Source organism: Budorcas taxicolor, chromosome 11 (assembly GCF_023091745.1).
Source record: "Budorcas taxicolor isolate Tak-1 chromosome 11, Takin1.1, whole genome shotgun sequence".
Lineage (NCBI taxonomy): Eukaryota > Metazoa > Chordata > Mammalia > Artiodactyla > Bovidae > Budorcas > Budorcas taxicolor.
In genome coordinates this window covers 96769308-96784338 of record NC_068920.1, presented here as the reverse complement: position 1 = coordinate 96784338, position 15031 = coordinate 96769308, and the positions used below count along the sequence as shown (strand labels likewise).

Below are 15031 nucleotides of genomic sequence, written 5' to 3'. Positions count from 1 at the left end.
CTTCCTTGACAGAAGGAGTCAAAATCCTAAGCCCTAACCTCTTGGGATTCCAGATACATAAGGTTTTGAATTCTCCCGTCTGCAATTGAAAGATGGCTGAGCCAGCAGCCTGGGACAGATGAGAGGTAAACTGACTGTGGATCTGAGTAGCAAGGTCAACAGGCTAAACCTGGTTTGATAAAATCTAACATCCCCCCAAACCTCCAGTCAAGTCCCCCAAATCACCACAAGCACTCCATTGATTCTGAGCACTATCTGAGCAACGACTGTCACTCAGTAACTCGACAGGCCAGGAAGGGGTCTTCCAAGATCTCTTAGCAATCAAGACCCACTGAGAGCACCAGAAAACCTACAGGAGGCTGGGGCCCACAGAGCAGGCCAGATGGATGGGTCTTATACCTTGTTAATGTCAGAGATGAGCTTCCCCTCCCGGGGCATGTAGACCTTCTGGTTATTGGCCCTCATCTTGCTCTGAATGGTGAAAAGCAGGACTTCCAAGTTCCCCTTCTCAGTAAATCTAGGCAGAGAAAACCAGCCACAAACATTATCTACTATATTCTGTTTCTTCAAAGGGGAAAACTCATCTGCTTCTGGAGAAAAAGACACTTCCTGCAGCCTCACAATTTTAAAAGCCATTTTTCTCCATCCCGATTTATGCAAAACACGTGTGTGTTACAGAAACCACAGTTTTTGGGTACTGCAGACCTCAATATGTGCCCAACTGTGGGGTTTTTCTTGCGGTTGGTTACTATTCCCGACATTTACATTTGGGGGCACAGAGTGCTACTCTTCTGTTAATCAACTCCATCAAGATTTAGACACCAAACCCTGGACGATGAACTTGCTTCACAGCTGAATACATTCAACAAGGATTATTTCAACCACCCACCCAGTGTCACTGTCAACAGGCTGCAGAGACTTCGGCCAGGAAATTACTACTGAGTGGAGTTTTCAGAAAAAAGGAGGAATGACTCTAGTCATAATAAGCAACAGATAAGATCCACAATGCTTATTGGGCAATTATGAATTTTTAAGATATGTGAACAATCAAACTTTGGGGGGGGGGGCAACAAAACCTGAATTGATATGAAACTATCCTTTCTTCATTCACACTTTGTGAATATTTACACGTTTTGCTACTGATACGTTAGTGGGCTTGATTATGAGTAACAGCCTCAGACCACCTGGAGGCTTATAACACAACATATCTGCTAGTTCTCTAAAATCCAGAAACGATGGAATTCTGAAACACAGTAGGCCCAAGAGCTCAGGAGAAGGAACTGGGGACCTGCACCATTTCTCAGGATTCTCACGTATCCCAGGTCCCAGCGGCACATTTCTACTGGAAAAGGCTCACAGTGGGTACAATTTGTAATAAGTCTCAGCAACACAGACTCAGATGCAAACAAGTAGGACAGGCCGCTGGGGAAAGGCATTCACTTTGAGATGAGAACATGTGAGTCAGAAAAGAGGGGTCTGTGGCTGTAGGAAGGGTAATGCATTCCAATCTGCATCTTACTTGGGGGGCTTCTCCACAGTGCGGTAAGTGTTGAACGCCTGAAGCTGCTGCTGAACCCCAACGAGTGAGTTGGCAAATTTGCGATTGTTCAAAATAATGATGGTTTGTTCAATCCACTCCAGAAGGTCAGAGGCAAGGGACTCATACTTTTCAATCATTTTTTCTGTTTCAATAGCGTTGTCAAGCACCTGTAAACAAGGGTTAGAAAAATGGAAAAGCAAGATAGTATCACTACGTAAGGGGAACATGACTGCAGCCCTCCAGGAGCCGGCACATACTTAATGATTGGCTTTGAAATGGTTCTTTGAGACTTTGGCACTAAACTCCAAGAACCATTTGCTAACAGGTGCTCAGACTGTGGCTATTATTTGTGAGCAATGACAGCTTAACTCAACTGTAATTGGTTCTGTAACTTCCCAACCCCCAGGCAAAGGGTTTAAGATCCTGAATGATACCTGATGCCTAGGCTCCAAAATTCCTAGAGAAACAAAAAGGGCACTATCTGGTTTGGTCATATTCCATGAATGCCCGTGAATTTTCCATTCAATTGCACTGGAAAGACAAGGTCCTCTGGTCTGAGGTGTTTTGAAATATATGGCAAGGGAACATCAGCCAAACAAAAGAATTTAAAAAGCCCTATTCTAAGGCCTTTCCAAGCATTTAAGTAGGATTTTCACATCAGTAACATCAGGCAACTCAATCAGATTTTTAATACCCAATTTTCTGGCAAGGCTGTAGGGGAGGGGTGTTTCGGGTCTGTGTGCCTGTGTGCAGTATCACTTAGTCATGTCCAATTCTTTGCGACTCCATGGGCTACAGCCCCTGCCAGATTCCTCTGTCCATGGGGATTCTCTAGGCAAGAATTCTGAAGTGGGCTGCCAAGCCCGCCTCCAGGGGCTGTTTCTAACCCAGGGATCAAACTCAGGTCTCCCACATTGCAAGAGGATTCTTTACCATCTAAGCCATCAGGGAAGCCCAAGAATACTGAAGTGGGTAGCCTGTCCTTCTCCAGGGGATCTTCCCAATGCAGGAATGGAACCAGGGTTTCCCGCACTGCAGGCGGATCCTTTGCCAGCTCAGCCAGCAGGGAAGCCCTGGGTGAGACCTCCTGAACTTTCTTCCTACATGTTTCAGCCACCCCTCCCAACTCCTGCTCCTCTTTGGGATGGCAGGCTTATGCCCACTTCCCTACCATTGGAGAACTTCATCAAGAACTCCCAGCACCTCAACGTTTGAGACATGGTGGCAACACATTTAGACACAAACTTTCATTGCGTCTCACAACTTACAGGACTGGTGTGAGCTCACCTTTCCAATTCGTTTTCCTTCAACAGCCAAGGCCTTCATCTTTGAGAAGTAGTGGTAGTAAGTCACCACGTAAGTGATAATGGACTTCTCATCGGGGTGGTCCACACTGATATCTGTAACCCAGAGGAGATTCTGTTTGGTGCTTTGCTCACTGCATTGCCACCCAGGCAACAGGAACAACCCAGAAGAGCTGCTCAACACTCAACAGGCCCATGCCTTCATTTTGGGGGGCTTGAAGTTCTGCCATCAGAGTGCTGATTGTAATGCTAACTAATGAAGATGAAACCACCTCACCACCTCTTTTATTATATGAACATTCAAAACTGCCTCCTATTGCCAATAAAGACATTAAAGTCTTAAAAGACCTGATCCTTTCTCTCAAGAATCCTAGGCCACTGAGATGATGAAATACACGCAAAACTACTACATGGAAATGAATAACATAGTTAGAATTGAGTCAGATAACTCAGCGATGTGGGTACTACCCAGACACACCATGTTCACCTCCCCCACCCCAGGCTGCTCTGTGCTTCTTATTTTGGACAATGGCACCAGAGTTTTTCCCAGTCACTAAGCCTGAGGACATCTTTATCTTCTTGTTACTCACATCCAGTCAGTCACCAGGGCTGAGGCCAGATGATTCTATTCATGGAATCTACTGTCACTCTCAGATCAGACTCTCATGGTCACATAACCCGACCTGAGCAATGGCTTCCTCACTGGGTCTCCCTGCTACTCAATTCCCTTTACACACTGCACCCAGCTGATGTTCCAGAAGCAGAGCTGTGAGCATACTTCCTCTAAGCCCAAACTACTCAAAAAGTGCCCTGCAGTCTGAAAAGTAAGTCCCGAAGTCCTCTACAACTTCCCGTAACTTTCCTTCCCTCTCTCCCTTCCTTTTATCCATCCATTGAATATTTATCAAGCTTCCCCTAAGTGGCAAGCACCATTCTAGACATTTCTCATCCTACAGCCTACTAGTTCTTCTAAGGTGCCATAGATCTGAACCAAATTGAACTATTCACCACCATCACCACCCCAGCAATTTCCAATATTCCTTCCACTTTCAACTTCCCTTTGCCTGAAAGGGCCTTCCCTACCCCCATCACATTCTTCCTATCCTCTAGGTCCAGTTTAGAAACTAACACTCCCTCACAGTCATTTCTGATCCCTGCAGCTGGAATGACTGTTTCCTCTTTCCTCTTTGTTTATACTCTGCTTTCTGTCAGGCTCTGTGATTACGTATGCACATTTCATTAGTCTTGTAAGACTGAGTGTCACTCTGCTCCTCCCCTCCTAACGTGCTGTATATAGAGAGAGTGAGTAGTCAATAAATATTTATTGAGGGAGGGAGCAAACGAATGAAGGTGGCCAGTCTTTGGGGTATGGCAGTGATGGAGGTACTCAGTTCAGGATACACCGAGGAGAGAACACACAGAATGCTCTTTGCTGACACAGTGGGCTCTTCTGCAATGCGCATTCACTTGTGCACCTCCACTGCTGCCAGGAGGATAGAAGTGGATAGGGTTGTTTCTCTTAAAGACAAGACCACCAGGGCACAGCGAGGGAAAGCTCCCTGCCCAGGGTCACTGAGGCAGCCAGTGGAAGAGGGGGCCACAGCTACTCTTCCCACTCCAGGGCCCGTGACCAACTCCTGTGTCTGGCTCTGTCAATGTGGGCCCCACGGAGACAGAACTGAAGAAAGGTTAGGGAAAAAGTGCCGGCCCTGGCCGTGTGTATAATTTAATAAACACAAAATGGGAGATGATTGGGAAGGAGTGAGCAAGCAAGACCTTTTTAAACTTGTTTACAATTGTATTTAAATGGATGTTCTCTGGGACACTGGGCAACTAACAATAGCTAAGGACAACTAATAATCAAGATCAAAACCACAGGATGAATGACAGCAACTGCTTTTTTTAGCTCCTTGTCTTCAAATGACCTTTTCATAGTGGGTGGTGATTAGAAAGATCAACTAATGAGCAAGTTATTAAATTTTCTATCACAGTGATTTCAAAAAAGATTCTTTATCTCAGCACAAAGATCTATGGCTCAGGGAGGATGTCTTTCCACAGTAAGGCAGGGGTTAAGTACAAAGATTTATCACAGCCAAAGGAATTTTAGTTTTGTGTTTATATTGAGAAATCACTTAACAGGCTGGCACAAAGATAATTTTATCTCAGCTTCCTGCAGTAAACCTATCAGTGAATCTGATGCACTGGAAAATAGCAAGAAGCCTGCCTGGCAGCCTCATGACCTCAATCTGCCCTTGGGGAGTTTAACTTCCTGTTCTATATTTATAAGAACTTTAAACTTTCACTCACAAACAGCTTTTTCTCAGTATCTGCTCACAGCTAAGAGGGTCTAAAAAGCTCAAGCCCTACAAATTCTTTCTCAGTTTGAATACTTCTCCACATGAGAAGACATTATGATAGCTTATGTTAAGATGAAGCCTACAATTAGGATTTTGTTAATAAAGGAGTTACAGCCCATTGGATTGCCCCACACAGGGCTGCTCTGTGTCGTCCACAGTCAGTCTCTGAGGTTCTGCTGCAGGGATCTGTGGGGCAGAGAGAGGCTGGTTCCGTGCAGAGTAAGGTGCTGGGCCGCCAAGCAGCGGGCCACAAGGAGGGACTGTGTGTTACTCTTTCTGCCACCCACAGGCTCCTGGTGCATTGTCCTCATTTAAGTTCTTCTTACCCAGAAGCAAATATTGCACAGTCTGCTAAGGAGGCTCCTAAACCTTCCTGCCCTCAGGCCAAACCATGCTCTTGCCCGGGGGCGGGGGGGCGGCGGGGGGCCTGACTATCAGTCAACCAGCAAGTGAGAGCCTGCTCACGTCCTCTTCCTTAAACACAGAGGCTAATCACCTATGGTGACTCCCCACTGACTGCTGAATAACCTCGAAAAACTGTTACTTGTTGGGCCCCCAGTCATCTTTCTGGTTGTATTTTTCCTACTGTTAAGCTAATACCACCCCCAATGAACTGTTAGCCCCCTGTTATACCTTCCTCTTTCCTGGTTCCTTTGCTCATATAAATCCCTCTGCCTACCATGACCTCTCCTTTGGAACATGTTTAAATCATACTCATCTTTCAAGGCCTTTTCAGGTATAATCCTTTACACAACTCCTCAAGTAATTCATAGACCAACATTAAGCTCCTCTTCCTTAGATAATTCCCAAAGCACATGGTGCCCGTAAACAAACTGACATGAAGCAGATTTTTTATTTACTCCTCTTACCCCTCAGCTCCTTACCTTCGGGGTCCAAGAGTTTAGTGAGGCCAAGGTGTTGCTCTGCCAGGTTAAAGGCGTTCTGCAGATTGTAGTGTGCATTGGATTTCTTTAGTTTGTCAAAATCTATCAGGTCAGGCCTGTGGAGAACAACAGTGGAACACAACAGAAACCGCAGCTTGAAAACACACCGTGAGACCAATGGCGTCCACTTAGGAGTAAAAGCCTACGATATTTAATCATCAAACAATGAAACCCAATTTTTGAATAAACAACCTCAAAGTTTATTAAGAGAACTGAAGAGAACTGGCACACTTGTTTCCTTTGTTTGGGACACTTTACACACTTCCTCCCACTCTCCTCAAGTAGAAGGCAGGGATTTCCACTGTGGTGCAACATCTAAGGCAACAAATGTGAAGATGGAACATCACCCCAGTCGGCTATACAAGGGTGTCAACGTCCTCCCCCCACGTGGTCAGCGTGACCGCGAAGGACTCACCGGTGTTTGTGTATCAGTGCATTGAAGGCCATGCCATCCCTCCAGCTGGTGGTGAAATTGTGAATGTTGACATTGGGGTACCTGAGAAACACAACACAAGGCAATTACCAAATAAAGTTCTGTGCTTTGCTAAATGTAGTGCTTAAAGAAAAGCCTGCTGGTACTGAGAAAATGTGAGACAGTAACGAAATAAAAACACTGAAGACAATCAAGCTGAAGCTAAGATCGTCTAAACTTCTGCTTGTTGAAAAATAAAAACAAACACATATTTACATGGCTTTCTTTCTTGGTAATTTCAACCTGTGATCTGTGTCCTCGATTGAAAACACCATGCTTACTGAGAAAAAGGCAACCCTGACTAGATGCCTCCAAGGTTTCCTTGCTTCACTGGCTTTCCACGCCCCCAGCGCAGCTATGAGAAGCCTGCAAACACGGATACCTGAGTGCACACATCACTTTGGGAGAGGAAGTAGCTGGGGCTACCTGTTCAAACACTCAGCTTTCCCTCTTCCTTATATCACTGAACTGGATGAAGTTTCATAAATCAAGTAGCTTCCTGAAACACTTCCCTATAACGCTTACCAATAATCAGCTACTCTACACTACACTGATTATTAATAACTTTCTGTCCGTGGCTGATTAAAAGTTCATTCCTAACTTGATCCCCTTACTAAGCCTTACATTCTTTATGGTTTCCACAGTTCTCACTGACTGATCACGCCCATTACAGTTACAACTGTCCTCTATGTAGCCCTGACCTACAAGATTAACCTGGGGGACTTCCCTGGTGACCCAAGGGTTAGGACTTTGTCTTCCAGTTCAGGGGATGTGGGTTCGATCCCTGCATCCCTGATCAGTTGGGGAGCTAAGATCTCAGATGCCTCACAGCCAAAAACCCAGAACATAAGCAAAAGAAATACGGTAACAAATTCAACAGAAACTTAAAAAAAATCAACCTGGGACAAAACCAGTTCTCAATTAGTACCTGGGAGCTTCAACAGTTTCAGTGAGCAATAGACAAGATGCAGTTCTCTAAAAAATATCTTCACTGAAATTTCAATGAAAGAATAAAAGGCAGGCAAACTCAGATAACGTACAGAGACTAAGTTTGTACGTTACATCTGTCCACTTAAGTTTACTGCACAAAGCTTCCCAAAGCACAGAACTTAGAGGAGAAAGCCCACAACTTTTACAAATACCATGGATGAGATTTTTAAACACAGTTTCAGGGTTTTAAAATTCAAGATAAACTTCTCTCTGGAACTTCCTTAATAAACAAACAGAAGGAAAATGATTGCACAGATGACAGGTCCAGAATATAAATCAACTCATTCCGTTCCAAGAGCTAGCTGAAATGTCAGCGTCTCAACTGCTTACAAGTTAACAAGACATCTCAGTGGAAGCAGTGGAAAAGATACTTGTCAACACCGGTCAAGTGATGACTCTGGTAAAACTGAGTATGGGCAGTAGTAGTCCCTAAACGCCGGATTCATGCTCACCCAGCTGTCTTCATCTGGCACCACAAGAGCAAAGCATCCTTGGCAGATTTCTTCTCTTTGTTGTCTTCAGTTTCTACACTGATATCCTGGATCTAAGGTTTACAGAGAAATATTAGACAAACAGATATGTCAGGTCTGCATATACATAATGAGTAAACTTTAGGTCAACACCTAGCCTTGCAGAATGTCTACTCTGAGGGTCAATGAAAACTGCTTTCTGAAGCCCGGTTTCCTTCTTGGAAATAACGACCAGAACTAGGTTCTCTACTTTGCACAAAGAATAAAGTGAAGACCTGCCATGACTTCCAAGAACCTATTAGGGGTCATTTCTACTCCCAGCATAGCCCATCTTTCTCAACCACAGGCTAGAATGGTGGCTGGTATGGTACACTTTGAATCCCAGCAGACTCTAGGAAAATACTGTTTTTGCACAACCAAAGCTTTCCCACACCACAGTCAATGAGTCCTTTGTTGATGAGGACTGTGTATGCACCATTTCCTGAAAACTGACCCAAACTCTCAGAGAAACGGTGCCCTTAAATGCTGTGCTTCCACGCTCTGTGCCACATGGTCTGCATATTTGTGCTCCCAACTCTCACTAATTCTTATGCTCAGATCCTAATCCCCTCAAAAACTGATTATGAAGAGGTAGGGACTTTGGGAGCCCTGGGCCTCATGGATGGGATGCGTGCTTTATAAAAGAGGCTCCAGAGAGCTTCCTAGAGCCCTCCACCAAGTGAGGATACAATGAGAAGTCTGTGACCTATAAGTGGGCCCTCCTTTGACCTTGCTGGTACTCTAGTCCCAGACTTCCAGCCTCCAGAACCGTAAACAATAAATGTCTATTGCTTGGAAGCAACCCAGCCTAAGGCACTTCGTTTAGCAACCTGAACGGACTAAGACAGCCTATATTTGTAAGGCACTCATAGTCTGCTGATTCTCAACAGGACGTAGAGCCTGGTCCACTGGGACCAAAGTCAGACTTCCACGGTTTGAATCCAGGTTCCCCCACATACTTCGTGTCCTTGGGTGAGCTCCTCAGCTTCCCCACTGAGGAGTGGCTATCTCAGAGCACTGCTGTACACTTGAAGAAATACAAAATATGGAGGGCTGGGCTCTTACTAAGGAAACCTACATGTCACCTCTTTGGATCATGGGCTGCCTACCAGTTATGTGATTTTTAGACAAATGCTCTAAACACCCTTCTGTCTTCAGGTTCCTTGACTATACTAATAAAATGTGGAACGGAGTGGGGGGAAATGGTATTGGCCTAGAAGGCCATCCATTCTCTCTCAGTTCTAACCATTCCAAGCTTCCCAGTCCTGGCCCGTCAAAGGTCTCTCCATCTAATCTGGAAACACACCCCGGAATTCTTTTTAAGAAAAAGAGGTAGGAAGAGGATAAAACAGAGAGATGTGTAAGATTAAAAAGTTGGAAACTGTCAACTAGGAAAAACACCTAGAAATTGAAATTACTATGCTTCTAAAAAAGTTCTCCAAGAGAAGTCTTGAGTTTGCATAAATTCTAAACTACAAAGAGTATGCAAGAGTAACCCTTGCTCAAGGGGTAAAACACAGACTTACCAGGAAAGCAGGTGGAATTTTACACATTAACCTCCATCATCTTTCTTCTATCTCATGAATGGAATCTGTTTTCAGACTTGGTCTTCCAGAAACAGAACCTACCCTTCTGAAATGAAGACATCTCCCTATGTGGACTAAGCAAACTCAAAGACCTTTATTCCAGTTTCTCACATCATCTTTTACTCTTTTAAAGGGAAAGCTGCATAAAACCTGTCTCTTACCATTGGTATTTAATGCACACCTGCTACACACACATCAGGGCTGGCCGCACCTTGGGGGCTTCGGGACACACACACAGGTAATGTAAGATGAGACTGTACATTCAGGAGCTGGGGAGGGGTGGGGAGAGAGGTCTCTGCAGATAAGTGGGGAAGCCTCACAGAGGAGGCAGAATGTTAGCTGGGCCTTGGCTGGGGAGGAGTCAGTAAGTGTTTGCAGAGCAGGGGATGGATTGATAAAGCTCTTCGGGAAGCAGGGGCATAGCAGACACCAATCCCCGCAGGCCATGAAGTGACATAAGCCTGTGTTTCTTTCCTCAGAGGAAAGGGAGAAAGTACGTATCGGCATTTACAGGTTCAAGCACAGGAAAAGGCAAGCTGGCCGGGTATTAATTAGTCAGTGACTCAACCCAATTCACAACCCAAGGGCTGTGGGCACCAACCTGCTGTCAAGGGAGGCCATTGTAAGGATGCCCTTCCATGCTCTGATTACAGGCCAAAGGCAAGAGAAATAGAACTTCTTACTCTACGGAATCGAGGCAAGGCTCAAGGAGGGCCTGCTCATTTCACCTCTGTTGGCCTAAGGCCAAGAGCAGTGATCAGCGAATTTAAATGGTGTTTACTCTATTTTCAAATCATTCAGGAACCAAATGACAGAAACCTATAGAAGAGTTCTGTTTGCAAAATAAACTCACTCCATTAATAATGTCATCTTCAACAATGGTTCCTGGCCTCAGTTCAGTTCCATTCAGACCTATTTAATCAGAAGCACTGGGGGCTGGAACCTGGGAACCTGAGTGAGTAAAAAGCTTTCCCAAGGGGTCAGATGATCTATCGGTCCAGGCTTAGGAATCCCCATTCACGGAGTGTCTCTAACAGCTCTGGGTTAGACCCCTAGCCTCTTTCCACATACCCACCCACACCACTAAGCTAGAGCCCAATCCCAAGGGAAGCGAGAAGGAAAGCAATGGGTTAGAGGGTGATTCCAGCATTTTAGTAAGAATATAAAGGGAGGTATATAATATGATTTCTGTTGTGGCTCTTTGCTGGTGAGCTTTTTATTTACCTAGGGGAGAAAAAAATCAATCAAGCTTCATCAGAGGGGCTTAACAAAGAGGGAAAACACAGAAAACAGCCTCCAAGGAGAGAGAACTGTTAGGACTTTTGTTTGCGAAGTAACCTGATGCTAGGTAAGAAGCGTTTCCTGCATTTCAGATTTTAATTGAAAAGCAGAAGCATGAAGCAACAGCCTGGAGAAAGAACCAGTCATCAGAATGGAGCTGCCGCACAGACAGGAAAGGCTGAGCTTTCTCCTTAGGGTTAGAAGCAAGGGTGGCAGCCCTAACCAGCCTCGTGATCCTTGCAAGGCTCCTCCCTCCCCTCACAAAGTGAAGCAAATTGACAGAATGACCTTGAGAGTGTTTCTATACTTATAACCTTGCCTCTGGGTATAACAAACCCACAAAATTGTCAATTCAAACAAGCATAAGGCTTCTGCACACTCCCCTGAAAACTGCTTCCTTAGACCCGAAGGAGAAAGAGAAGGTGAAAACAGCCCGCACAGATGTCACGATCCTATGCAGCTTCGCCTAAAATATTCTGCAATGCATGCCACGATCTGTCAAAGTTCAGTTAGTCTACTGGTAGTAACCTAGCGTTGACCACATCTTTACACCTCTGCTCCTGAAAGCTGAGTAGCAGACACCAGTGGTGGGCTGAGACTAGGCTCAGAAACCCCCTTAACTGCCAAGAGTCGAGACTTTCAGGAGCAGCAAAACTGAGGGAGGAGATGGCAGCTGCCACATGCCGAGGGCAGCCGAACGTGATGTGCAGCACACCTGACTCTGAGATGCCATTTCAACCTGGTCCTTCTGGTCCCCTTGGAAGGGGAGCCCAGTTTTGCAGGGATGCTCACACTCGGCAGGGAGGCCCGGTGGCCAAGCCGAGTCCCTTACCTGGAAGCGCAGGATGATGGTCCAGATGAGGCCGAGGGTCAGCCGATGGTTTCCATCCACGATGTCGTGGGACCCCATGTTCTCAAGATGGACTCTCTGCTCCTTCAGGAACTGAAGGGCCTTGTCCACATTCTCCAGACAGTGGATGCGCATTCGTCCCTTGGTGGGTTTAGGCTAAAACAGAAGAGCAGAAGGTAGAAACAGATCATGCAGGAGGGCAGAAATCAGCTCAGAGCTACAGCCCAGAGAGTTCACATAGGCCCATTCACGCAGCGCTCTCCAACCCACACCAAAAAGTTAAAAAAACATGTTCATTCAGTATTTATCTAACAGCCTTAAAAGAGAAAGTTTACTTAAGGGATGGTAACCGATCGCTCTTCAGGGGTTTGTTTTATCATGGAAGCGACATAATTTACGTGAGCACGGAAGCTGGAAGTTCAGAGAAGGAGGAGGCCAGTTTTCACAGAGAATTTCATAGCTACCACTGCCGTCCATGAAATTTTTGCAGATGCATGGCAGAACACGACTGAGGATTTTCTCGCTGCTTTAAATGTAAAAACAGGTTTGCCACCTGCTGGTTTGGGTTGTTTCCTAAAGCTGGCTCAAAATGAGAAAGGGAGGACATGCTATAAAATCAGGAGAATTATCAAGTGGTGGTTTGTGAGGATGAGAGAGGGGGTTGAGTAAAAGGGTGCGACTTGCTGAAAAGATAAAGGAAAGAAAACACAACAGTGGTCTAACTGGAATACCCCAAAATGTCTGTTCCTTTTATTTAGTTATACTAAAATTTTAAAAAGGCCCTTTCAAGGTGAACATTTTAAATAAACAAAACAATAGATAAAGATAGATACTCAAAAAGCTTCAATGGGTCACTATCACCTCCTGTGTGTCTAGAGCAAGCTCACGCTTCCACTGCCTGGCTCCACCCTTCCTACCCCTCTTTTCACCCATCTCTCCCGAGGTGAGATCACCTTGAGCTGAGGTGATCTCACAAGCCCACAAAGGGGCCACCAGGTTGCGCACACCCATCCTGGCCCAGAGATGTACCCGATCTGGCTGCCATCCTCTCTCCTGAGACATCGCATCATACCCCACCCACCTTCCGAGGTTCAGGTCAAGGCACATCTTTCCTGCTAGAAGTCATTTCCAAGCACTTAACTGTCATTAGGATGCCTCCCTTCCCCCCAAACTTATACATTTATGGTCTGGACTACAAGGTTCAGGAACTCATCACATATCTTACATTTTTGCTGTTACTTCACATGTACTGTTATTACTTTTAACCCAACTACTGGCTTGGGAGCATGGATGATGCTTTATACTCACAACTTACACTCCAGGAATGTCAGGAATGCTAGGATCCGTGATTCACGTTAGGTCAACTGACAATGTTACAGCAAAATCGAGTAATCTGGCGAGGTAAGAAAAAGGTCTGATCTAAAATGTCCATAAAAGGGGGTGGACTCCATCTAAGGTTCCTACAGTGACCCCCTGTTCTCCTGCTGTCAAGGTGGACAAGTGAGGTTCCTGCAGAAACTGGACCAAAGTCGAGGGGTGTGGATTCACTGCCTCCAAGAAAGCGTGTGAATTCTGGGGGGAGGGCTCCTGGCATTCTCAGGGCTGTTCTGAGGCCTCTTCCTCTTCGCGGCCTGTGCCCTGACCAGCGAGCCCATGACCACACAGTGCAGGTTGGGCCTGGAGATGCAGAGTGGCAAGGATGCAAATGTCCTGCTAACGGTGGCAGACAGTCTCCCAAGTCCACCTCTGACTGGCCAGAAAAGGCTGCATCCTAACTCATTGTGAGAAAAACAGTGTGGGTGGAATTAGCATTTGTAAAGTTAATTTGTGTAAGAAGTCAAGAGAAAGTGTTCATTGCTCAGCCAGTGTCTGACTTTGTGACCCCATGGACTGCAGCCCACCAGGTTCCTCTGTCCATGTGATTCATCAGGTAAGAAGACTGGAGTGGGTTGCCATGCCCTCCTCCAGGGGATTTTCCCAACCCAAAGATCCCACATTGCAGGCAGATTCCTTAGGGTCTGAGCCACCAGGATCAGGACTCCCAAAACAGAGGTCGCCCACATCACAAACTTAAGTCAGCCTGTACCGGAAAGAAACACCTGTCAAGGAGCCTGAACACACAAGGGTTGCTCCCTTGGGAAGAGAGCTCCACCACTGCTTGTGAGGCAGCACTGCCCCACCCATGGACTGTGTCCCCTTGAATAAAGGACATCAAACTCTCTACCAAACTGTTTTAGTTCTGTCATCTGACAGAATCTGAGCAGCAAGACACGGAATAGGTTGGGGGCTGTCAGGACCTTCCCAGGCTGTGCCAGGCATAACTACAGTTCTTTTTGACGTGATCTTGAAAAACAACCTCAAACACACAGGAGACCTCTCAAGCCTCTGTTCGCTCCTACAAAATCCCAGTGGACTGCGTGTTCATTTCCATATGAATATGGGGTGCAGGGGTCTGGGAGAGGGAAGTATGGGAGGGGTCCAAATGCTTTCCTGCAGGTTGGAAAAGCCCATTGTCAAGTGGCAGGGACCCCACACTGATGCTGACTGGCCATGCCAGGTTGGGGCTGAGGGTGGTTCACCCTGACCCAAATGCAAGTTCCGGTTAACACCAGCCATCAGAAACACTACTGCATGGAACACAAGGGAAGGAACTGAAATAAAGATGGCAGAGAAACCCCTTCGGTTGGGTAAATGATTAGACTTCTTCAGGTAGTTAAAAAAACAAACCTCACCCAGTTCCAAAAATCAGAGGAAATGGAAAACTTTCAGGAGACCCCTCACCCCACTTAGGTTTTATTTTTTTGCAATTCTTACAAAAATCAAACCAAGATTTGGGCAGGGGTTGATATACTGCTTTTCTCTCTCTAAAGTTGTTTTATTTTTAATTTTCCTACTGCTCCTGGCCATTACATCTTTTAAAACATCAAACACGAACAAACCAGATCCATGAATATGCTTCTGCTGGGCAATTCAGTATAGATGCTGCTGCTATTGTTAAAATATCCACAGTTTAAGTTACAGTTTCTCCACTTTCTAGCAAATTGGCACCTTGTTTCTCAACTTCTACCTCTTAACATGAGGATAATATCAGTAATAATCTTAAAGAGCTGCTCCATAAATGAAATGGTGAACTAATCATTACGGTGTTCTCAAACCCACAAAATGTATCTACAAACAGAGGCACCTCAAGGATTTTCC

At 45.6% G+C, this 15031-nt stretch overlaps 1 protein-coding gene across 2 annotated transcripts in view; it reads right to left on the bottom strand.

Annotated features, from left to right (window-relative positions):
- The window catches only part of SPTBN1 (spectrin beta, non-erythrocytic 1), a 209611-nt gene that overhangs the window by 44791 nt on the left and 149789 nt on the right, over positions 1-15031 (bottom strand). For both annotated transcript variants that reach the window (XM_052647744.1, XM_052647745.1), the window contains exons 4-10: positions 11816-11989; positions 8060-8151; positions 6561-6641; positions 6086-6201; positions 2828-2940; positions 1520-1707; positions 400-517 (exon numbers count right to left, since the gene is read on the bottom strand). In XM_052647744.1, coding sequence (XP_052503704.1) covers positions 400-517; positions 1520-1707; positions 2828-2940; positions 6086-6201; positions 6561-6641; positions 8060-8151; positions 11816-11989 — 882 coding nt within the window. The remainder of the gene's footprint in view (positions 1-399; positions 518-1519; positions 1708-2827; positions 2941-6085; positions 6202-6560; positions 6642-8059; positions 8152-11815; positions 11990-15031) is intronic.